General features: G+C 34.7%; 2 protein-coding genes and 1 pseudogene across 2 annotated transcripts; 1 reads left to right on the top strand and 2 right to left on the bottom strand.

The window, feature by feature from the left end:
- Positions 1–1,237: 1,237 nt before the first annotated feature.
- On the bottom strand, positions 1,238–1,606 carry LOC140837451 (uncharacterized). The gene has a single exon (XM_073203613.1). The coding sequence runs from the start codon at positions 1,604–1,606 to the stop codon at positions 1,238–1,240; it is 369 nt and encodes a 122-aa protein (XP_073059714.1).
- A 4,395-nt stretch (positions 1,607–6,001) lies between these two features.
- Positions 6,002–7,837, bottom strand: LOC140837453 (putative F-box/LRR-repeat protein At5g54820). The gene is made up of 3 exons (XM_073203615.1): positions 6,803–7,837; positions 6,511–6,684; positions 6,002–6,232 (listed from the first exon to the last, which is right to left on the bottom strand). The coding sequence occupies exons 1-3, from the start codon at positions 7,715–7,717 to the stop codon at positions 6,002–6,004; spliced, it is 1,320 nt and encodes a 439-aa protein (XP_073059716.1). The 5' UTR covers positions 7,718–7,837.
- LOC140837454 (uncharacterized) lies at positions 7,811–17,065 on the top strand (annotated as a pseudogene).
- Positions 17,066–26,069: the final 9,004 nt, after the last annotated feature.

Consider the following 26,069-nt stretch of genomic DNA (forward strand, 5'->3'; position numbering starts at 1 on the left):
ATTACAATAAAATTAACCCATATTTCTTTGGAATTTGAAATTTCACAGGAATAGAACAATGCACTAAATTAACATACCCCAAGTCATTCATATTATCAAAAAATTAAGACTTAAGTAAAGTGTCGTATCCTGCAAATTTTTTAATTAAAAAAACAAAATTAGCTTAATAATAGTAGACTAAGCAACTCTCAAATTATTAAAAACTACGACGTACAAATCAAACCCAAAAAAATATATACATACAGTGGTGCTTTATAACAACTATTTTGTATCTGTCTTCATTTTACGAAACAATTAATCCAATTGTTATAACAACAAAGAATTAGTCTGTGAACACAAGTCCTTGACCAAAAAAAAAAATTGTTTCATATTTAGGTTGCATTTGAACTTGTGCTTTCAAATAAATCTAAACTACCAATATTAAATAAATTAATAAAAAGCATCTGATATAAATTCAATCAAACAATCCAATGAAAAAAAAGATAAAAATCGATCTTAAACTGATTGATTCATACCAAATCTACAATAGTTAACGTCAACATCCATATATAGAATAGTTGTCCATAGATCTTTACATTAGCAATCAACCAATAATTCAAATATATATATATATATATATATATATATATATATATATATATATATATATCATGGAAAAGTAGGTAAACTTGGGACCAGGGGCGGAGGTACAAGCTAATGTACCCGGGCTTTAACCCGATTTTTTTCTAAAAGTTTATATGTAAATTTTGTATAAATTTTGGAATAATATAATAGTAGTCCGGATAAATCAATTTAAAATATTAAAAAATTTTATAATTTTAAATTTTAGCCCGGGCAGAGCCATATTTCTGGCTCCGCCTCTGCTTGGGACGATCAGTTTCTTGATATATTTAAAGAAACAGATTCCAACAAATGTAAACTCGACTCGAGATCTAATAATAACAAACTCCTCCGGTCTCCGGACTCGACCCAAAAAATTAAAAAATTCTAACATGGTCTGCATCTGATATGTCTGTCGTGTACTTTATTCTCTGTTTCAGACAGTACTCCTGAATAGTCTAAATGATACCTGGAACAAATCAAATTTGCTTCTGCTGCTGTATGATCAGTACGTAGATGCGACTCCTCTCGAAATATTGGATATTATGCAGCAATCAAGACAAGGGATATTGGATGAAACATGAAAGAAAAACAGTTAATGAATCTTGGATTTTCGAAAGAATTTTCGTCTCAGTTGCTACCTTTTAAGATCTGACTTCAGATTCCTATATGTAAATCCTGATGTCTGATACCTTTCCACTACTTCAACCACAGCACACATGCTCGGTATGAGCCTGTTGCTTCCTCTCTTCTTCTTTCGAGCAATATTGATGGTTGATTCGATCTTAGGATCAGAAAAATTGACACAACTTGAAGCCGAGCTCGCAAGATCGCGTGAAGGCTCACGGGAGCACCTCCTCGTACCTAGCTCTAGCCGGCTGAAGTAATCTATCTCTTTCTTGAATAGGGATCCAACAGTACCTCTTGTCCCTATTGCCACCAGATTTGGCTTTGCGCCCGTATTTTCATGAGGCATGGAGCCGAAGATATGGGGTGTGCGTGCCATCATTAGTTGACAAGGAGAGAATATCGATGCTTGTGCTTGCGGAGTTGTGGTTTGTGGTCGTCTTGTCTTGTTGGAAGACTTGTTTAGAATATGAGACATCGTCGGTTTATTTTCAATGTTAGTGCTTTGTGATGTTGCATGAGTTCTTTCTTTGGCTTATATTCTAATCTAAAGTGGTGGCTCGAGAGATCGATGAGACAGGTATCATTGGGTCGTGATGGGGTCATATAATTCATGTGGACGCAATTAAGTATTGCTTTTGTATGATAGCATAGTATTTGGTTGACTCGAGCTACGAATCGAGCTCGAATTAAAATAACTTTCAATAGTCGAGCTCGAACTCAATTCACGAGCTTGGATTTTTCCAACTACCAGGCTCATGTATTTGGCGAAAACTCATACTGAAACCCAACTTGAAATGCTACTCAACTCGGTCGGACTCGTTCTCGGCCTTGACCAGTTTAAGCTGTGAGCTGGCTGACTCAACTATTTTTTTATGAAGATGGAATCTGAACTGCTGTCATTCAATGCACAGTACTGGGTGAACTTTCGGATTAACGCAGTAATTTGCAAATAACATTAGCCAGGTACACCTCGCAAGGCAAACACCGTGCAACATGCTCGTATGAAAAAATGTTGTAAAAGGATCGAATCTATGGTCATTAGTTAAATACTCACTTACACCACCAACTCGAAGACACCCCTGATAGGCTGGAGCTGACTGACTCCACTCGCTTTCATGTTTAGGGATCCTATTTCTAAAATCAGGAGTGTCAAAATCCGGTACGATCCACCAACTCGATATGGTTCAACCCGAAAAAATAAGGTTTGGTTTTGGGACTTTCGGTTCGGGTCAGATCGGGTTGGACCCGATTGCTGACCTGAAAAAAATGACCGAGTTGGGTTGGTTCGGGTCAACTTGTGTTGACCGGAAAATTTAATTTTTTAGAAAAATAAATAATTAATAAATATTGCCTATATATTTTTTTTTATATATTTTAGGTCTAAACAAATATTTATTGTATACTTATATCATAAATTTTCATAATTTAATATTTATTTTGAGCATTTTTTATTTTTTAAATAATTGTTTATTTGATTTAGTAAATATACTTTATTTTTCTACAATTAGACTTTCAAATTTAAATCATATATATGAGGGAGCTTTTGTTATTATGTATTTAAATTAAAATATTATGATTATTTTTTGAATTTTATTTAATTTTCTTTAAAAAATTCAAAATCGGGGTTATACGGGTTGATGAGTTGATCGGGTTGATTCGGAATCAGGTTTGAGTTGAGAGTTTTCGGGTTGGCTCAGGTTCGGGTTGAGCAATTTTTGAATAGTACTATTGCTCAACCATACCAACCCAACCGAATTGTGAATTTATACAATATTTTATTTTATTTTCTTGCTTGATGTTTAAGTTATTCGAATTCAATAACCCATTATATGCAACTGATTGGCAAACCTAAAGATTTCCCTATTGGTCTTTTTTGTATGTTGGTGGAATAAAAAGTGATATGTAGCCTTTCACGATAGAGTAAATTGAGAGTGCATCGTTTGGTAAAAGAAGTGTGTTATCTTCCTTGTGGGGAAGGAAAGGGTCATGGGAACCAAATGAGATGAGATTTCATCATCATGTGAACCTTATATTTAATGATAAAGAACATAAAATGTGACTTTATGACCCAGATGGATGGTGTACATCCAACATATATAATCAACGGTAGAGACAAAAAGGATGTTTTTCGGGGCGATTTCATAAATTTTTTGTATCTTCAATTTTATTATGTAAATAATATCATATAGTTGTGTTGTGCATGCTGATATCCAATCATCGATTTATCCAATTTGAAAGTTTGATGCTAATGTTCATATGCTACCCAAAGGTAGTAATGTAAACGAGTCGAGCTGACCTGAATAATGTCAGGCTTGAGCTCGGCTCGTTAAGCTATAGACATATTAGAGCTTTACTCGTTTTAAAATTATCAAGCTTGCGAATAGCTCGAGCTCGACTCGTTAAGCGAGCTTGTTTTCGCGCTCATCAAACAATATCATTTTCGAGCTCGTCGAGCATTTTTAGTCAAAAGGTTTACTAAGACATGATAATTTATGATAGTAGACTTATGGTTTTAAAGTCTTTCAATAACTTATCTTATATTTGAATTTCGATGTTGGACAATGCAAGTTATTATTTTACATTCAAGGCTTGACAAACTAGTCAAGCTCGAGCTTACGAGACGAATATCTAAGCTCGAGCTCGGTTTGGTAGGTTTAACGAACGATATCGAACGAGCTTTTTACCGAGTTGAGCTCTGAGTAGCTTGCGAGGGACTTGATTCGTTTTCATCCCTATCCAAAGGCTAGCTTCTATGGTCTATGTGGTAAACATGGAAATTATGATGAGACAAAAGCTACATAACTCACCATTAAACCTAACCCGAGAGGTCACAAGATGTTTCAATACTATTGTCACCCATTCACGCTTAATCCAGTAATCATAGTTTTTATTCTCCATCTAAATCTAAATACGTAAAATACCATAACATGAAATCTGATTAGGTGCAGTAATTGGTGGCATGCATCTTCTCTTTTTATTGGATATAAAATTAATAACCTAAATTGTAAAGTTAAAGGACCACCTGAAGTATCAACCAGGCATGAAACCAGACATTTCATGCCGTTTAAATCATGGGAATAATTTGGATCACTTTTTTGTCAATTATCTCTTTGAGGTGTCTCCAAGTCCAAATACATAGGGACCAATTCATATACTTCACTTTGTGGTCCTAATCGACACATTATTCATTTAGTTGCACAACCACCACCACATCTCAGGTAACCCTTTCTATGTAAAATTACGATGAAATTAGGATCACATCCCAAGTTTATCCATGCATATTAATATTACCTCATCTCTGTTTAATAATTAAGTGATGGTGTTTTCGCAACGTATGTGATAACCCCAATATTCACTAGTGTGGCGTCCCGATTGATTGATTGATTGATCACTCGGATCCACTATCTTCGGATAACGTCTTTTTTAATGATGTAAACAAATGATGTTATCTGAAGGTAGTGGATTGATGTTATTCGAAATAGTGAATCTGAGTGAATAAGTCAAGTTTGAAGTATGAATAATCAGGAATCATTTCTTCTTTTTTATCAAAAAAATCTGATATATCAAAAATGGAAAGTGTTCAATTGAAACATGGCTCACTTTTTTGAAGTAATGGGGAAGAGGACCGAAACATGTGACGTATGTGATAACCTGAAAATTCGCTAGCGTGGACGTCCCAATTGATTGATTGATTACTCGATCCACTACTTTCAGGTAATAGTATTTAGGTATATTTTTTTTTCTTTGCTTCGTTGTAGGGCATATGAATGCAATAAATAAAGAAGAAAGGGGTGCTAAGGGACAGATCTCGGTAATGTTGACATCAACCTTTGTGTATTTGGGAGGGACAAAGAGAACATTATTATGTAATAATATAATATTATTAAGTGTATTTTGAGATATTTTTTGGTTGAGTTCAATTGCCTTATTTTTAGCTTATTTTATTAAAACATCATTGATCAATAAAAAAAAAAAAAGCCATCAGAGACAAAAAAGAATAAGAGTAAATTTAATATTGCAAATTCATGGACATCAGAGTGTATACAAAATGATGAATTTGTTTATTAAACGAAAGTAAAGAAAAAAAATAAATTTATAGGTATATTAATTAAAATAATGATTTTGAGATTAATTTTTAATCAGTCTAATAGTTTTTATTAATAAAAAAATATTTGAAAATTAATTTTTTTTTAAAAAACAGAAAGAAAATTCAAAAAGAGTGGGGGATTTGAGAAGCTTGCTCTCATTCAACTATCAGAGCCAGGTTTCGATCCTGGGACCTGTGGGTATGGGCCCACCACGCTTCCGCTGCGCCACTCTGATTTGTTGACAATACGGTTTTGTTTAATTTGTTATATACTTTAATGTGACGATGTCTTTGATCCATTTGGTCCTACTCTAGCCAAGCCCAAAGCCCGTGAAGATTTATTTATTTAATTCAGAATGGTACTTGAAATTATGAATATATAAACTACGTAAATCTTAACATAATTAATATATTGCAATTTTTTTAAAAATTTTTACAATCATATTTGACATTTGGGTCCTCAACTTTCGTTTTTTTTCGTCATGCTCCTTAATTATCTGACATCTATTATGAAATTTCAGTGACACATATATAAAAACAACATATGTAATATATATATTGAACAAAGTTTGCATGAAAATCACACAACCAGTTACACATATAAAATAACATATATAATATAATTTTAAATTAATATAAAGTTCCATAAATATAATTGAACACAAAATGAATTGAAACCAACTACTAATTCTCTGGATGGTTGTGTGTATACTTGGAGGACAAGGAGATGCAGTCCCCAACTGTATCAACCTTTGAAGGTTGCCTCTGTACGTTGCTTTCCATGTCGACGTCATTCGCGCCTTTCTCCTTCGAAAAATCAACGAATAGACTCCTAGAAACAAACCCAAATTTGAGCAAATATCGAAGCACAACCATTTCATCGGTCGTCCCTTTGAATCCTTTCACCTTCACTGTCTTTTAAAGTTCGTTTCATACATCGATAGATTATCTGATGTTGTTCGTGAATCAAGAAAAGGATGTTCTCTCGTACCCGTATGGGGGTCCATAATCCTGAAATAATTAAATATATAAAAACACTAAATTATGGTACGTTTTTCGTTACATAAGTATCGGGAAGGAAATTTTAAAACTTAGAAAATATTTTAAAAAATAATAACAAATGCATGTCCGTACAATATAGCCAGCTTTTAAGATAAAACATTGTATGAAACGAAAAATAAAGAAGCTTATACCAAGATCCTCTTTGGCGCCAAATCAATTTCAAGAATTTCCAATCGTGGGCAGCTATTTAAGAAAAAGCTTATCCCATAATATTCGTTGATGTGCAACTGCGTCTTCAGTATCAAGTGTCTCATGTTTTCAAGCTTCGGCTTTAGCGACAGTGGTTCTTCGCACATTGGTAATACCTTCAAACCGACATTATGATAATAAGTTGGAAGATTTTCGAAATCCATGTACATATATATATATATATATATATATATATATATGTATGTATATGTGCTTGAATTTTTGATGTGTTACCTGAAGCATGTAGCTGCAAATGGTGAGAACCCTGACGCTGAAAATTTCTAAAAGCAGATTGTATAGCATTTCTCCATCTCCTTCGTCCGCAACTTCAGACTGAAGCCCGTAATCAAAGACTGCCTCCTCCATGTTCTTGTGATAATCCATTCTCATGTAAATAGACAGACCGTAGTATTTGAAGGTAGTCAATAATGGCGCCTCGACTGTGATCGATTCAGGTTCCATACATTTGTCAATTACCAGGACCTTGAGTCTCTGTGCACTGATAATCATGTCTCTCACATTCCAGCATCTTTTCAGGCTCAAAGTCTCTAACGAAGGGCACATTGTTATGAATTTGTTTAGAGTGTAACCGGGCACTTCGATCCATCCTAGATGAACATTGTTCAGTGCATCGAAGTTGTTGCATTGGAGGAAATCAAATCTGCACGCAGACAACTGTAGGGATTCCAACGTTGCATGTGCTTCAATGAACGGAAGTTGGATGATCGTCTGAGGGTTTTGGTTAAGATTCTGAACGTCCCAGTAAGGACTAGAGAAATCGAGATCAAGTGCTATGGGTTTCAGACATTTACCAGCGGCAAATACCACGCATCGCTGCATGTCGGAAACGTAGGCCGAACCCGGAGCAATGCTGGAGAAAACAACCCGGAATGTTCTCACTTCGGGTTCTCGGAAAATTCCCATCCAGTGATTAATGAAATGCATGTATTCCATTCTTTGTAAAGCGATGTTCTCGTCGGAATCTCCATGCCTGACGAAGAACTTCTCGTCGAGATCAATGTTCCTGGCGGCATGCCAGTAATGGCGCCACCTTCTCGACAGCATAGAAGTTCTGACAGCATCTCTGAATGGCAGAAAGGAAATGATTATGAGAATGACAGCCTCCGGAAGATAAGAAAAGTAATCCATTGATTCCTCCGCAGCAAGAAATCTCCCACAGTGGAGATTATTTCAGCCTTTCAGGAGGCGGAATGGGAAGGATATGGTTCGATCGATCAATCAATGGAGAAGGAAAAAAACGAAAAGTTGTCGGAGAAGTACTGCAGTTCGATTTTGTACATAATGGAATGATTATATATAAGGATCGAAGGGACGTTGATTCGATGGCCAATCGACGCAGTTATTGTGAAAGGACGCGATTCTAGCATAGAGTCACCGCCAATGGTCGGGAGTACTATTGGATCGTTGTGTTATTTTGAAATGAATTTTGATATATCGTAATTTTATCGCTTTCAAATAAGAGTATGTTTCACGTGAGATTGTCTGATCCGTGAGACGGGTCAAATCTATTCATATTCACAATAAAAAGTAATACTCATAGCATAAAAAGTAATACTTTTTCATGTGTGACCCAAATAAGATATCCGTCTCACAAATACGACCCGTGAGACCATCTCACACAAGTTTTTGCCTTCAAATAATCAAGAAAATTGTATTTCATGAATTTGATTTTAAAAATTTTAAATGATTAATTATTTTCTAGAAATAATATTAAAAGATCAAAGGATAAATAAATCAAGGGGACAAATTATTTGTTTACATGTTTTTCGATGATTAATGTGCTTAAATGATTGTTGGGTTGTTTTTTTTTTTTTTAAATCCTATCGTAAGTCTTTTTTGTTTTTTTAAAAATAACTCACTCTCATGTATTTCAATATACTCTGGATAACTATTTTAAAAATAAAACATACGGTTTCTTTGACGATAATTTTCTCGAAAGAGAAGATTAATTTTTGGTGCCATATACAACATTAGTGCTAACGACTATTAATCAATGCTCCAAAAAACAGGACAAAACGTCGATTAAGCGTGAAGCATGTTGTCTAACTCTTCGATTGAACATATCAATCAATCAAGTAAAAAGTACGATAGCATAGATTTTAATGTTTAAAATCTATTTTAAACAATTTTTTTAATAATATAAAAATTTAAACAAAAAAACGTTAAATACATTGAAATAAATTTTCCTGAACCTTTCTTTTTTGCGCGCCTAAGGAATGTCATTTGATCCAACAACGATCGACGAAAATTTTATTACACATAATTTATGATTTTGAGAATCATTTGTTTGATAACCTGAATTCTTAAAATTTTCAAGTTTATGTATAACTAAAATGATAATAAAAACTAAAATTATTTTCACGTTTAATCTTGTGCTAAGTCGCTTAGACTTATAAAATTCGAAATTTGTTCATGATTTTTAGGACATTGCTATTCATTGTTCAAGGCAAAAGTTCACCATATAGTCTTTCTTGGAATGGGAAAGGCAAATGTTTCTTGTTTATGAGAAAGAATGATACATTTTTTTGTGGCACAGATCACTTCAGTTGCTTGAATATAATTTCCACATAAGGGCAAGTCGTAAACTCGTGGTACCCAAATATGTACAAGTTTTTTATTGTTAAATTTGTGACGTTAACAGATATTAGATGCAATAATTGTATCTATTGGAAAACGATCGAACCGTGGTACTTGAACTCATGTGCAGTTTAAAATATTTGAATTACAACATTGCCACCAACTATAGCTTTTGGTAAAACGTAACATATACAATAGTTGGGGGTGTTAAAAGGCATGAACATTCAAATCGCTTTACTTTCGAATACCAAATATGATCCACCAAAATGAAGAAATTCAATGTTAAGCCCAAAAATAATCCAGAAGAGTTGTTCGGGTTGTTATATTACCTGATAACTTTGCTGATACAATGCACAATGGGCCGATTAATGGAATTCTGCTCGGCGAACTGAAGGGTGGTATTCTTTAGAATCACTGACCAGGTGGATTCGGAAGTCATGTCAGATGCTAAGAGAGGCCCTGTGTGAGGAGTGATAGGAAAAGTGTCGATGAAACTATCTTTGGAAGAAAAAAACTGAGGATCGATGGCTGTGGAAAAATTAATCATCATTCCTCCTGTTGAAGACCTACAAAGAGTTGATAAGAGAACCATGGATTTGTTTTTTCTGCTTTGATTCAATCAGCACATTGCAGCCTTTTATCAAAGTTTAGAGAAGAAATTTATTGAAGCGCTGTTGGAGACTTGATGGGGCCAATATAAAGTATCGATGTTTGAATTTTTTACCAACACTTCATGCGTCCATATTGGTGAACTTCTTGTAAAAAGGAAAGAGAGGGGATGCTGGTTGACGCGTTCCTTCCTCTCTGAGATTGAAAGGGTTAGCTAAAGCAGAGCAGCAAGTTTCGGCAGCTGATTTCGCAAGTGGGCATCAAAGTATTGCCTGATTCCAAAGACAGAATGTCCGGGGGAAGTGATACACAGTTGCGACAGCTTTTTTTTTGGTGGGTATACAAAACAGGGTATGGACGAACATTCATACTGAAGGAAATCCTTATTTCTGATATACAAACAATAATTATTTTTCATAACTCCTATAATATGTTAATTTGTGTTCAAAAATCCTTTGCTCTATTGTTTCCTTTTTTGTCAAATGTCCCCTCCTTGTATTATTTCTTGGTACGGCAAATGGGTAAAAAAGCTGTTTCCAGTTTAAACATAAATTCTCAGCAAAATTGTAAGTCTTGGCTGATGGGCCTAGAGTAAATAGATCATGATGGGTTGGTTGAAGCTTACAAATTAAAACTAACCTGAAGTGGAGGTTAATTGAAAACTTGGCCTGTCACTTTTCATACTGTAGAGAACGATAATTAAAACTTCATGGAATTGAGGGTATTCCTTGAGTGGTAACTAAAATGCTGCATCCTTATGAACAAGTGGTGGTACTTGAATTAATTCTTCTCTTCCACATTTATTTTGCAGAAAGGACCCCAATAGTTTCTATTCTTCCGTGGAGAACATGTTAAAAGTTCCAAATATCGATAATATTATCGAAGACGGCAAGAAGAATCCGCACAAAATACTGTAAAATCACACGCGCAAGCCTGAGGTGTTGACATTCCGACTGACAAGTACACTGCAAGCGGTTGGCCTTCTGTTAGCTAGATGTTTTAAGCAGTGTCTATCTTGGAAAGGTTTCTGCTGAACTTTGTCTTTGTGGATGAAGACTTGATAAGAAACTGACTGAAAACTGTGACTAAAACCCTTTCGATGACAATGTAAACACCTCCTATTGAAGACCGTGATACCTCTGCTTATGGACTCAGCTACACTCCACTGCCTTTTGGTGGTGGACAGCAGGAATTGAAGCTTGCCATCCAGCTGCTCTTTATAGTGTTAGAGTTTGTTCGATAGACTCGCTCCAACATATCCCACTTTATTCTCCCATGCAGGTTTATTACTTCTAAACTTCCCAGGATACATGATTAAATGATGATTAATGTCATTCAAAATGGCATATATGAATACACAATGGTGTTTTAGATTAATGTCTCATTTGCATTTTTTGCTTTACCTTCCTGTTTTTTCTCGTTGGGTGGTGAGAGGGTCTCCTGGAACATTTATTCCCTCCTATTAAAACTACTAAATGGTTGAAGTGTGCATAGAGGAATGATAAACAACATCTGGCTATGTTAAAATTCTAAAACTTATCCGGTGTTAATGTTTTTGGATATGTTCTGTAACTTATAGAACATGTTTATTGAATTGTGTTTAGAAGTGAATTGGAGATGTTGATGTATGTTTTTCCTTTGTTTTTCTACCATATAACTCATTCATTTCAAATATAGAATCGGGTTTATTTTTCAGTAACACGGCTTTCCGTTCTTGGAAGCATGCATGTTTAATATGTCTTTGCGGATTTGTTGGAAATAATAGCGTGTCAGTATTGCTTTGATAGTATGATAGTTGACTGTATAATGGTTGTATTTGGCAAGTGTAAAATGTGGCATTATATTGTGGAAACGAAATGAAAATAGATTGGATTGGTTTTTGGATGTGATTTCCCGAGATCAAAATCTTTCTAGAAAATATAACCAAACATTGACTAATTCCAGATGGCCAATATTTTTTAATAAATAATGAAAGTGTTGGGGGATTAATTTTTGGACTTGCATTCCTCCAACTCCTGTGATGTTATTTATTCTTTAATTTTTTTAAGATGCTGGTAACTGAGTTCTCTGGAGTTAGAAAGAATGGTCTCCTGTCTACTACTAGAGGATATATTTTAATCTTATCATGAAATTCCAAATCGGAAATCCATATTTTTTTTCTAAGATTAGCCTCTTTTTAAATAAGACATCGTCTGTCGTTAGAGTGTGACATATTTTGGTGATTCCGTGTCTCTAATTTTATGCAACCTTCTGTTTCACTCTAATACATGGGCTATCTATATCGGCACGAATGGGAGAGGGCCATTGTTTTCCTTGAATATCAACAACAGAAACGGGCGGTTGTCTGCAAGAAGGAAGGCCGAATTTACAGTTTGTCACTGGTGGGGGGTTACTCTTTTGAAAATGAACTGCAATACGCCTTGTGTACTGTTGTCAAATTATTGCACACTCTATTTTTTTAAATCTACGTTGAAGTGCTAGGTTTTGGGTTGGTTCCAGAATCCAGAGTGACGTGATTCTGTCGGTGAATTAAGTATGGCTGTGTTTGTTTGGCTTCTCGTGCGAGACACATGTTTTCTTTATTGGGGAATTATTATGTGTTTTTTATTGCTCTTTTGCGTGCAGAACAACTTTCGTCCATCCCATCACTCTGCTACATAAGGCCAAGAATATGCTACGTGCCCACAAATTTCAATTTAAAGTAGCAAAATTTCCATAAGAAAAATCTCATATCAATTTCAGAAACGTTTTCCCCAATTTTTTTTTAAAAAGAAATCTAGAAACTACTTTCCCATTTTTTAGTTGGTGTGATAACTGGAAAGCCACACAAACACCACCTTACTTTCTTGAGTTAGTGTAGCGGTGGGGTGTGTAGATATCTGAATAGCATGGCCTCACAAGCTTTATTTTGTTTGCTCAAAGCAAGTGCATGCATTGTTTAGAATAACTGCCAATGCCATTATAACTGTAGGCTTACCTATAGGATTCATGTTTTGGTGAAAAACCACCTAAGATAATCTGAATTTGGGGGGGGGGGAATTCTCATCATATATTTTTCAGTGAACTGCTATTTATGATATTCTGTTCAAAATTCAGAACCAGCCTGCCTTGGATAAAGATCGGTATCAGATTCGGCAAGCTTTTGTAGCTGCACCTGGTAACTCTCTGATAGTTCTGCTGATTATGGACAGGTAATGACTTGGACATCCTAAAATATAAACTACTTTACTTGTTTTATTTTGTTTGTGATTAAAATGTGTTTGCGCTAATCAGTAGAACTTAGGATTCTTCACATCTGCCAATTGTGAGCGCATGTTGAATGCTTTCAAAGCTGGTGGAGACTGTCCATTCAAGAACGGCATGCATAGTATCACAGCTTCTGAGTCTTTCGAACGGCAGGACGACTTCTTGATTGGCATCCTCAGCCTGGTGAAGATGAGCTCTCCCGCCCCTTTACTAAAGGTTTGTATTTGAATCTACCCCATTGATTAATGTTGACTACATTTTTCCAGTAATAGCATGTGTGCTGGCTTAGCCTCTTGATTTTTTGTTATAATATTTGTGAACTTTTGTCAACCTAGATAAATACATCGTTGAGTAATTTCAATAACTATATCTCGGGACATATTACAAATCAAATATGGTACTTGTCCACACTTTATCTAGGATACAATGTTAATAAGCTCAAGGCCAACTCTAGGTTCCCAATCTTTACTTGATGATTTAATTTCAAAACCCACCAGTGTGTTTAGCAATGGGGTTGAGACTTGAACTAAAAATATTTTTTGTTACTACCTAAATATACTCATCGCCCTAAAATAAGGACTTCAGAACTTGTATTCAATCAAGAACTGATTTGATTTTACTTCTTTGAATTTTGTATTTTTACTGTAAGTTGTTTCGTTCCTATTAATGATTGGTTTTTATTTGTTTTTTTTAAAGGAAACAGTATTATATTAAATAATTAAAAATCCTATTAATTACAAAATTAGGAACAAGTATCGCACCCTAAAAAAATCCCTGATCATATTAACGAATAACTCCATCCCTAAATCTGAAATCGAGAATGTCTTGAACTTTTTATATGGCTTCTTAATCCACCAACTAGACGTTTGAAGCATGAATCTCGTTCCACACTCTTCACCAACCGTCTGATATTATAAAACTTCTATTCCTCTCCAACCAAAATTTGGGGGGGGACAATCCAATTATAATGAACTTTCATAGTCCCAAAAAATGCTACCCTTGCCTGGCAAGCTTCTGTGTCCAAGATCTGCAGGCAAATAGTTCCTTCGTTATTCGGTTTTATTGTGTTAATCATGGAGAAAAGAGTGATTGATATTGGGACATTCTTTCGGCTCGTCTTAAAGCTTCTGAATTTTCTTTTCTGACCAAACTAAGCTTTGAGAAAAAAGCGGGCAGACAAATCCTGGCCGAAGGTGATCCTAGAACTTGGCTCCACCGCGCGATTGACAGCTCTTGTTAAGGAATCAATTTTTTATATACTTGAGAATCAGTGGTTGACTTGAGATTTAAAATGTGGTACAATTCATGTTTGTTCCTGATTTGTCTCCTCAAGAAAACATTATAGGCGCAATTGACTCCTCAACGGAAAAAGGTAGATTTGAATTGTCATCATGTTTAAATTTAAATCAACTGTCAGATAAGGCACATCTTTGTCGATTTTAACTGCTGATTAATCTGACTGCTACTAATACTCACCTGACGAAGATAGGAGAAGGCTCTCTTGTTTATTCCTTGGCGTCTATAGTTTTCTATTTGAAGTTGGATGGGTGATTGTATGCTCGAAGCTTATTTTGAAGGTTCTGTACTGGTGAGTGCTGAGCGCAACAAATGTTTGGACTATAATAACGAAAGATTGATAGATGTTGAGCATTGGGCCGTTGTAACTATCATGGAGATGGCAAATTGATGCATGTTTTAACTTTCCAATGTTCTATTTACAATTTGAGATGCCGGTGGATTAAAATCACCTCGCCAGACATGGTTTAGCTGTTGGCCTACCAATTATTTTGATTGGGCAGTAATTGACCAAAATAACCAAAGATATGGAAAAGCTGGTCAGGGCGAACCATGAACTTGCTTTGATGAGCAAATCACTGAAATACTCATTTGCTCATTTTTTCTTCTAGTATAATGCAATGTCTTCGATCAAGCTACGTGCTAAACTGCCAGCTTGACCTGACTTTGATGCTTACATAATCTGGTCCACATTCATCTTAAATAAGCAATCTTTTAGACTGCATTAGTGGGTTAAAATGGCACAATCATGCCTTTCAGAATTTTCCTTTTATTTGTCCACTTAGGTAGCGGAGCACTTCAATGTTAGTGGTTTATCCTTTTCCTTCGGAATCACGTACAAGCTTGAATAACAGCTACAGTGGATGACACTCTTTATATTTTATTTCATGGACTCTTTGCTTCTGAAAGACGAAAGCAAAGGTGCTTAACTTTTCCATTGGCATATGGGGAAAACTCCTGTGGGACTTGCTCGTGACTGAAGGTATGTTATATTTGGCGAGTTTCAACTGGGAAGAGTTCATACCCTAAAATTCTGTGAATGCTATCCATGTTTGTAGGTGTCTCGCGAGGAAGCTCAGAAAACAGTTTGATCTCTGTAGGCAGTGACAGAAAGAGTTGTTATGATGGGCAACACGAACGTAAAAAACAAGGCACGTAGATTTCGGTTTGTTGACACATTACTGGGACGGGCTCGTCATTTTTCATCTCTGACAATTGCAACCGCAGCCCTAAAGCTCACATCAGATAGAGCTGCCAATCAACAACCCCTGTGCAGGTTCCCTGTGTCCTAGTCGCTGTAAATTTTTTTATTTTTTACCGTGCTTCCGTTTCATGTTTTGTTGACATGCCTTTGACTTGGTGCAAAATAGTTATAAGGGAAGTGCTGCAGATGTTGCTATGTGTGCATGTTTGGAAAATCGAAGAATGCACGACTACAGGCGCTAGGGTGAGACTACTGTTTACAAGGTCAATTTTAGCATTCCTTTTCAAAATAAAGGCACTGCCACTTGTAATCAACTTCACATTTGTACATCCCATTTTTTTGATTTATTTGAAGTAAAATTGGCATATATGCTGTGTTATGCATTATTACATCTTACATAGATGCTATTTTGTATGAGTATGCAAGTGAGTGTACTGCTTTAGCGTGTAGGGTGTACAGGCAGGCGTTCATCTATTAAAACCTGGATGTTTCTTGGTCGGGTGTTTGTTTGCTTCTTTTGTGTTTTGGGTTTCTTGTTTTTGTTTTTGTTTTTTTGTCATTTCAAAACTTGCAGTAGACCCTTTAATTTTTCCCAATTTCATTTATAATTTTCAAATTGTATTATCCCTTGTAAATTTTTACCTTATGATATTAACCCATATTTGATATAAATTAAATTAATTACAAAAAAAGACCTTACAATGCACTAGCTGAAATTAAGTGTTTTGAGAGATGAATGACCTTTAATGGTAAAATATCTTAAGTTTCAGCGTGTATCACCCAATATTACTATACAAACCATTAAATGATAACAAATACTTATTATTCTCTAAGAAAAGATAATATTAATATCTTACAGTTCATTTTGGACTTACTATCGTACCATCTCACCTTGTTGCGTAAAAGTCTTGTGTGCCTAAAGCACTTAGAGTGTGCAACAGCGTGGCTTCATGATTGAGCACGTTTCATTGCATCGCTGCACTTCAAGATCAAGCTCTTATCCGTAGTCATGACCAGGCACGGTCAGGGCTTGAGTTTCTCACAGCCTTGAGTCAAGTGCAAGATTGTGGGCCTTGTAAACTTGTTTGCCTTTATCTAAATCACTAGTTTTAATGGTAAAAAAGAGTATTCACTTATGCCATCTTCTAATACTGACTAGATATACGCACCCTGCTGTCTTATCTAAAGTTTCAGTTTGTTGCACTTTTACCGCTGTGGGTGATATTGATTGATTTTTATCCATCCTTTTACGAAATGGCATGAAAAGGATACTTTGTTTTTTTACCCAAATCTCTTCCCTGATAACGCTGCCTCTTGTGTCTTCACTATCACTAACGAGACTCATTGCGATGTTTAATGTTAACAGGTTCACGCATGAGGTGATCCTAGAAGGCCACCTGACTCAGCTGAGGGTTGCTACAAGGCTCATATGGTGGGAATGCATGTCGAATCCTTTCAATGGCGAAAACATTCTTAAAGTTGATTTGTCTGTTGATGCCAATGTGCGCAGAACTGGTATTCTGCAAATAGATCCCATTTCTTGACAAATTGGATTTCAACGAATCTCGCTTCTTCGACGTTGGTCCATCCCCATTCTTGGTGGGGGTCCTCGGCCTGAGTTACCCACACTTGACCTCGGAGTTTGGTGGTTTCTTCGCGTCATTTTGGAATCTAATCATGGAGAGGAGATTGTCGAGATCCTTAAGTCTGTATATAAGGTGGAATAACCACTTGCTCCGCGGATGTGTCTCACGCCGGTAAACTTCGATTTTCCAGGTGTATCATCTGTTGTAAAATGAAAGTGGTGAATAGAGGAAAAAATTTTTGAATGTAAGGTTTCTCTTTCAACTTTGTTCTACACCTGGTAACCTGTTGGGCATAACCTGACCGCGGTTCATCTGTCTTTAGATAGATACTGACGAGCACTTTTCTCTCATTCTATATCAAACTGTCTTCTTTCACAAGGTTTTGCATAAACACTTTGGTTTTTGTGAAATTTTTTTCGGATATGACTCAGTTCTCTTACAAACTGGTTCTGGAACAAATCTTCTCGTTTTTTTACATTCTAAATAGCCTTGTCGGTCATCTTCTCGGATTATCTGAACTCCAATATGCCTTCTACACGCAAATGGTTACGATGACAATATTATATTGTTAGATATGATAATAATTCGATTAATTTATTTCTAAATTTTATATGATTTTACTCAGTTCATTAATGAGTATAATAAATTTAAAATATTAATTTTGTTTTATTTTTTGAGATGGTCTTATTTCTAATAGTATGCCAACGTTTAACCAATAACTGTGATTCTTAATCTTTATTTTTTATAAACGGGAAAATTTTTTTTTTTTTTTTATCTAAATATTCAAGTAGTATTATTCTAATATAATAACATCTAATTATTATCACCATTATTTATTATTTGATTACATTATGACTATTAGGATGAACAAATTAAGATTTTTCTATCGAATATTTTATTTGATTTGATTTTTTATAGCATATTATCGGTATTATTCTAATTTACTGAGGCGTCCTATAATTATTGTACATCGTTATTTTTATAATTTCTTACAAGTTATTATATAAAGTGATATTGGTCCACATTTTAATTATTATTATTCGCTATTATTGATATTAGAATAATTTCATCAACTGTTTTTATTTACTTTCTTTTTTTTGACGCAATGTTTATTTACTTCTATTATCAATAATTCTTTGTTATAATTGAGTTAATTATGTTTTACTACTATGATTATCGAAATTAATAATTATTTTTAGTAACTAGGAATGTCAAATTTCATATTGTATTTTGTACTCAAAAGTGAATTAGCATTGAAAATGACGAGTTGTGAGCTAATAATGAGTGAGCAACGATATCAATTAAAGTATTAAAAGATATGATTGTAATATATAATTGAGTAAAAACTACTCTCTAATTTGACACAAAATTGTCCACATTAATTGGACAAACATTTTAACCTAGATTTTTGTGCAACGATATCCGCTATCTCATATATCTGGTATCAAACTATAGTGAATATAATCTTTTTGACATAACATAATAATTTTTTCCACTCAAATCAGCCGATATTCCACAATATACTTTTGACATAGTAAAATATTTTTAATTTAAATTAGTATCACAAAAATTCATATGCGATAGGTCTCATGACTCATTTTGTGAGATTCTTCTTATCCGACTTGACCCCTGAAAAATTAATAATTTTTAGATAAAAAGATTAATTTTCACACCAAGTATGAACCGGGTCAACCCGTCTTAGATGTAATCTGTCACCGTTTCACACGGATCGTACTTCAATCCACATATATTACACCATATTTTTTTATAACATAGCGAAGCGAAATGACACTTTTGTATTGAAAAATAGCTAAAATTGTATATCAAAATATAATATTTTTATGAGTAATATACTTTTAATTCACATCATTTACTATAATCACTATTTTTGCATAACAAATTAACAAAAATGATATTTTTTTCTTTGAAATAATACTTTGAAATAAAATAAATTTTTTTATCTATCGAATCGAAAATTCATCTACGAAATTAACTCATAAGAAAATCTCTAACATTTTGTGACCCTTCTAATTTTCTAACGAGGCTACCAATTTATTTATTTCTACCGACTAACATATCCCCTGATTCACTAAATTTGATCATTACAATAAATTAACCCATATTCTTGGAATTTTGAAATTTCACAGGATGACAATGCACTAAATTACCATACGCGACCGAATCATTCATATTATCAAAAATTAAGACTTAAGTAAAGTGTCGGGTATCCTGCAATTTTTTTGAATTAAAAAACAAATTAGCTTAAAATAGTAGAACTAAGAACCTCTCAAATTATTAAAAACTACACGTAACACATTCACACCCAAAAAAATATATACATACAGTGTGCTTTATAATCAACTATTTTGTATCTGTCTTCTTTTCACGAAACATTAATCCAATTGTTATAACACAAAGAATTAGTCCTGTGAACACAAGTCCTTGACAAAAAAAAAATTGTTTCATATTTAGGTTGCATGGGTGGGGGGGGGGGAACGTGTGCTTTCAAATAAATCTAAACTCCCACTATTAAATAAATTAATAAAAAGCCTCTGATATAAATTCAATCACACAATCCACAATGAACAAAAAAGTAAAAATCGATCTTAAACTGATTGATTCATACCAAATCTTACAATGTTAACGTCAACAAGTCCAGTATAGAATAGTGTCCTAGATTCTTTACATTAGCCATCAACCAATACTTCAAAATATATATATATATATATATATATATATATATTATATATAATATATCATTGGAAACGTAGGTACACTTGGACCAGGGGAGGAGGTACAAGCTAATGTTCCTCCTGGCGTTCCACCCGATTTTTTTTCTAAAAGTTTATATGTAAATTTTGTATAACTTTTGGAATAATTAATAGTAGTCCGGATAAATCATTAAAATATTAAAAAAGTTATAATTTTAATTTAGTCCGCGGGCAGAGCCATATTTCTGGCTCCGCCTCTCTTGGGACGATCAGTTTCTTGATATATTTAAAGAACAGATTCAACAATGGTAAACTCGACTCGAGATCTAGATATACCAAACTCCGCCGGTCATCCGGACGCGTGACCCAAAAATTAAAAAATTCTAACAGGTCTGCTATACTGATATGTCTGTCGTTACTTTAATTCTCGGTTTCAGACAGTACTCCTGAATAGTCTACAATGCTACTGGAACAAATCAATTTGCTCTGCTGCTGTCATGGATCAGTACTCTAGGCGACTCCTCTTCGATATTGGATATTATGCAGCAATCAGACAAGGATATGGATGAACATGAAAGAAAAAACAGTTAATGAAGCTTGGATTTTCGAAAGAATTTTCCGTCTCAGTTGCTACCTTTAAGAATCTGACTTCAGATTCCTATATGTAAATCCTGATGTCTGTGAGACCTTCCACTACTTCAACCACAGCACACATGCTCGTATGAGCCTGTTGCTTCCTCTCTTCTTCTTTTCTCGAGCAATATTGATGGTTGATTCGATCTTAGGATCAGAAAATGACTACAACTTGAAGCCGAGCTCGCAAGATCTCGTGGCAGTGCTCACGGGTCACCTCCTCGTACCTAGCTCTATCCGTCTTACGTAATCTATCTCTCTTTCTTTAATCTTTATCGTTCAACATTAGCCATCTTTTCCTATTTCCACCATATTTTTCTTTTTCTGCCCGTTAATTTTCATGATGCCTGGAGGCCGAAGATATGGGGTGTGCGTGCCATCATTAGTTGGACAAGGAGAGAATATCGATGCTTGTGCTTGCGGAGTTGTGGTTTGTGGTTCGTCTTGTCTTGTTGGAAGACTGTTTAGAATAGAGACATCGCGGTTTTATTTCATGTTAGTGCTTTGTGATGTGCCTGAGTTCTTTCTTTGGCTTATATTCTAATCTAAAGTGGTGGCTCGAGAGATCGATGAGACAGGTATCATTGGGTCGTTGATGGTGTCATATAATTCATGTGGAGCAATGTTAAGTATTGCTTTTGTTATGATAGCAAGTAATTTGGGTTGACCTCGCTCGCGCTACGAATCGGAGCTCGAATTACAATAACTTTACTATTCCTAGCTCGAACTCAATTTCCACGGCTGGATTTTTCAACTACCAGGCTCATTATTTGGCTAACACTCATGACTGACACCCCAACTTTGAAAATGCTACTCACCATCTTATCTTCAACTCTTTCTCTCCGTTTACACTCTTATTTTCCGGTCTTTTTCTCTTTTCTATCATCCCCTCTTTTTTTTCTTTCATACTTTACTCTTTCCCTTGGCTGTTCCTTCCCCGGTTCCCAATTCGGCTTAAAGATTTTCCCTTTCTTCTTGCGTCTCTCCTTCTTTTATTCCCCTCCCGCTTTGCTCCCTTTCTCCTTCCCGCTCTCCACGTGTCTCCGCCCAGTAGTGGTTGGTTGGGAACACGTGCACCTGCTCGTAAATGAAAAAATGTGTAAAAGGATCGAATCTATGTGTCATTAGTTAAATACTCACTTACACCACCAACTCGAAGACACCCACCCTGATGAGGCTGGAGCTCTGACTGACTCCAACTCGTCTGTCATGTTTAGGATCCTATTTCGAAATCAGGAGTGTCAAAATCCGGTACGATCCACCAACTCAAAAAAAAAAAAAAAAAAGATATGGTTCAACCCGAAAAAAGAAGGTTTTTGGTTTGGGGACTTTCGGTATTCGGTCGATCGGGTTTGGACCCGATTGCTGACCCTGAACAAATGACCGAGTTGTGTTGGTTCGGGTCAACTTGTGTTGACCGGAAAATTTAATTTTTTTAGAAAAATAAATAATTAATACATATTGCCTATATATCTTTTTTAATATTTTAGGGCTACACAAATATTTAATTGTATACTTAATATCTAAATTTCATATTTAATATTTATTTTTGAGCATTTTTTTATTTTTAAATAATTGTTTAGTTGGAATTTTTTTAGGTAAAATATACTTATTTTTCTACAATTAGACTTTCAATGTAAATCATATTATAAAATGTAGGGAGCTTTTTTGTTATTATGTATTTAATTAAAATATTATGATTATTTTTTGAATTTTATTTAATTTTCTTTAAAAAATTCAAAAATCGGGTTCTAACGGGGTTGATGAGTTGATCCGTGTTGATTCGGAATCAGGTTTGAGTTTGATAGTTTTGCGGGTTGGCTCGGTTTCGGGTTGAGATTTTTTGAATAGTACTATTGCTCCACCATAACCAACCCAATCCGAATTGTGAATTTATATACAATTTTTTTTAATTTTCTGCTTGAATGTTTAAGTTATTCGAATCATAACCCTTATTTCAACTGCTTGGCAAACCTAAGATTTCCCTATTGTCTTTTTTGTATGTTGGTGGAATAAAAGTGATATGTAGCCTTTCACGATAGAGTAAATTGAGAGTGCATCGTTTGGGTAAAGAAGTGTGTTATCATCTTCCTTGTGGGAAGGAAAGGGTCAATGGGAACCAAAATGAGATGAGATTTCATCATCATGTGACCTTATATTTTAATGATAAAGAACATAAATGTGACTTTATGACCCAGATGGCATGGTTTACATCCAACATATATAATCAACGGTAGAGAACAAAAAAGGATGTTTTTCGGGCGATTTCATAAATTTTTTGTATCTTCATTTATTATGTAAATAATATCATATAGTTGTGGTTGTGCATGCTGATAATCCAATCATCGATTTCTCCATTTGAAAGTTTGATCTAATGTTCATATGCTACCCAAAGGGAGTAATGTAAAACGCGTCGAGCTGACCTGAATAATGTCAGGCTTGAGCTCGGCTCGTTTCAGCTATAGACATATTAGAGCTTTACACTCGTTTTTAAATTCAAGCTTGCGAATAATCTCGCAGCTCGACTCGTTAAGCGAGCTTGTTTTCTTTCGCCTCTCATCAAACAATATCATTTTCGAGCTCGTCGAGCATTTTTTAGTCACAAGGTTTTACTACTAAGACATATAATTATGATAGTAGACTTATGGTTGTTAAAGTCTTTCAATAACTATCTTATATTTTGAAATTTTCGATGGTTGGACAATGCACAGTTATTATTTACATTCAAGGCTTGACAAACTAGTCAAGCTCGAGCTTACGGCAAATCTAGCTCGATCTCGGTTGGTAAGGTTTAACGAACGATATCGAACGAGGCTTTTTTACCGTAGTTGAGTTCGAGTAGCTTGCGAGGGACTTGATTTCGTTTTCATCCACACATCCATCCTATCCAACGCTGCTTCTATGGTCTATGTGGTAAACACATGGAAATTATGATGAGACAAAAGCTACATAACTCCACATTAAACCCTAACCGAGAGGTCACAAGATGTTTCAATACTATTGTCACCCCCACTTCCACTCTTCTCCATTAATCATATTTTTTATTCTCCTCTAAATCTAAATACGTAAATACCATAACATAAATCTGATTAAGGTGCAGTAATTGGTGGCATGCACTTCTCTTTTTATTGATATAAAATTAATACCTTAATTGTAAGTTAAAGGGACCACCTGAAGTATTCAAAGGCATGAAACCAGACATTTCATGCCGTTTAAAATCATGGGAATAATTTGGATCACTTTTGTGTCAATTATCTCTTTTGAGGTGCTCCAAGTCCAAATACAATAGGGACCAATTCATATACTTGTCATTTGTGGTCCTAATCGACACATTTTCATTTAGTTTTGCAGCACACCACCACACCTCTCCTTAACCCTTTCTATGTAAAAAGTACGATGAAATTAAGGATCACATCCCAAGTTTATCCTTGGCATATTAATATGACCACCTCAATCTCATCTCTGTTTAAAAAAATTATTATTGATGGTGTTCGCAACGTAATGTGATACCCCAATATTCACTAGGTGGGCTTCCCGATTGATTGATGATTGATCACTCGGATCCACCCTATCTTCGATAACGCTTTTTAATGTGTAAACAAATGATGGTTATCTGAAGGTAGTGGATTGATGTTATTTCGAAATAGTGAATCTGAGTGAATAAGTCAAGTTTTGAAGTATGAATTCAAGGAATCATTTCTTCTTTTTTTATCAAAAAAATCGATATATCAAAAATGGAAAATGTTCAAATTGAAACATGCTCACTTTTTTGAAGTAATGGGGAAGAGGACCGAAACATGTGACGATGTTATAACCTGAAAATTCGCTAGCGTGGACTAGCCCAATTTTTTATTGATTACATCTTATCCACCTACTTTCCTTTCATTCATCCCTTCCTTTCCCTTTTCTATTTGTTTTTTTTTCATTCGTTTTTCTTCTTTTTTCATTTCCTCTTCCCCTTCCCTCCCTTCCCTCCTCGCTTTTTTCTAAGGGACCAGCTCTCGGTAATGGTTGACATCAAGCTTGTGTTTATTTGGAGGGACAAAGAGAACATTATTATGTCAATATATAATATTATTAAGTGTATTTTGAGATATTTTTTGGTTGAGTGTCAATTGCGCTTATTTTTAGCTTATTTTATTAAAACATCATTGATCAATAAAAAAAAAAAAAGCCATTCAGAGACAAAAAAGAATAAAGGTAATTTAATATTGCAAATTCCTGGACAATAAGCGTGTATACACAATGATGAATTTGTTTATGTAAACGAAAGTAGAAAAAAAAATAAATTTCTAGGTATATAATTAAAATTAAAGTACATTTGAGTCATTAATTTTTAATCATTCTACATAGTTTTTATAATTAATACTAAATAATATTTTTGAATTTAACATTAATTATGTTTTTTTAAACCAGAAATTCACAAAGAGTGGGGATTTGAGAAGCTTGCCTCTCATTCAACTATCCAGCCAGGTTCGATCCTGGGACCTGTGGGGGTTATGGGCCCCCCACCTTCTCGCTTGCGCCACTCTGATTTGTGTTGACAATACGGTTTTTGTTTAATTTGGTTATATCTTTAATGTGACGATGTCTTTGATCCATTTTGGTCCTACTCTAGCCAAGCCCAAAGCCCGTGAAGATTTATGTTATTTAATTCAGAATGTACTTGAAATTGAATATAAAACCTACGTAAGTCCTTAACATAATTAATATATTGCAATTTTTTTAAAATTTTACACAATCATATTTTGACATTTTGGGTCCTCACACTTTCGTTTTTTTTCGTCATGCTCCTTAATTATCTGACATCTATTATAAATTTCAGTGACAACATATATAAAACAACATATTTAATATATATATTGAACACAAGTTTGTCATGAAATCACACAACCAGTGTAGCACAATAACATAACCTATATAGATATGAAATTTTAAAATTAATAGTACATGTTCATAAATATCAAGTGACCCACAAAGATGAATTGATAACCAACGACTAATTCTCCTGGATCTTGTGGTGTATACTTGGAGACAAGGATGATGCAGTCCCCAACTGTATCAACCTTAAGGTTGCCTCTGTTACGTTAACGGTTCCCATGTCGACTCCTTCGCGGCCTTTCTTCCTTCCGAAAAATCAACGCATATACTGCTCTATAACAACCCAAATTTGAGCAAATAATGCGAAGCACAACCTTTCCTTTATCGGTCAGTCTCCCTTTGAATCCTTTCACCTTCACTGTCTTTAAAGTTCGTTTCCATAACATCGATAGATTATCTGATGTTGTTCGTGAATCAAGAAAGGAATTTGCCTCTGTCCCCTTATGGGGGGCCCTAATCCTGAATAATTAAATATATAAAAACACTAATTAAATGGTACGTTTTTTTCTGTTTACAAAGTATCGGTAAGGAAATTTTAAAACTTAGAAAATATTTTGTAAAAAATAATTAACAAATGCATGTTCCGTACAATATAGCTAGCCACTTTGTTAAGATAAAAACATTGTATGAAACGAAAAATAAGAAAGCGTTGAGATACCAAGATCCCTCTTTGGCGCCAAAAATCAATTTGCAAAGAAATTTCCAATCGTGGCATCTATTTAAGAAAAGCTTATCCC

This window comes from Primulina eburnea, chromosome 7 (assembly GCF_022965805.1).
Source record: "Primulina eburnea isolate SZY01 chromosome 7, ASM2296580v1, whole genome shotgun sequence".
Classification (NCBI taxonomy): Eukaryota; Viridiplantae; Streptophyta; class Magnoliopsida; order Lamiales; family Gesneriaceae; genus Primulina; species Primulina eburnea.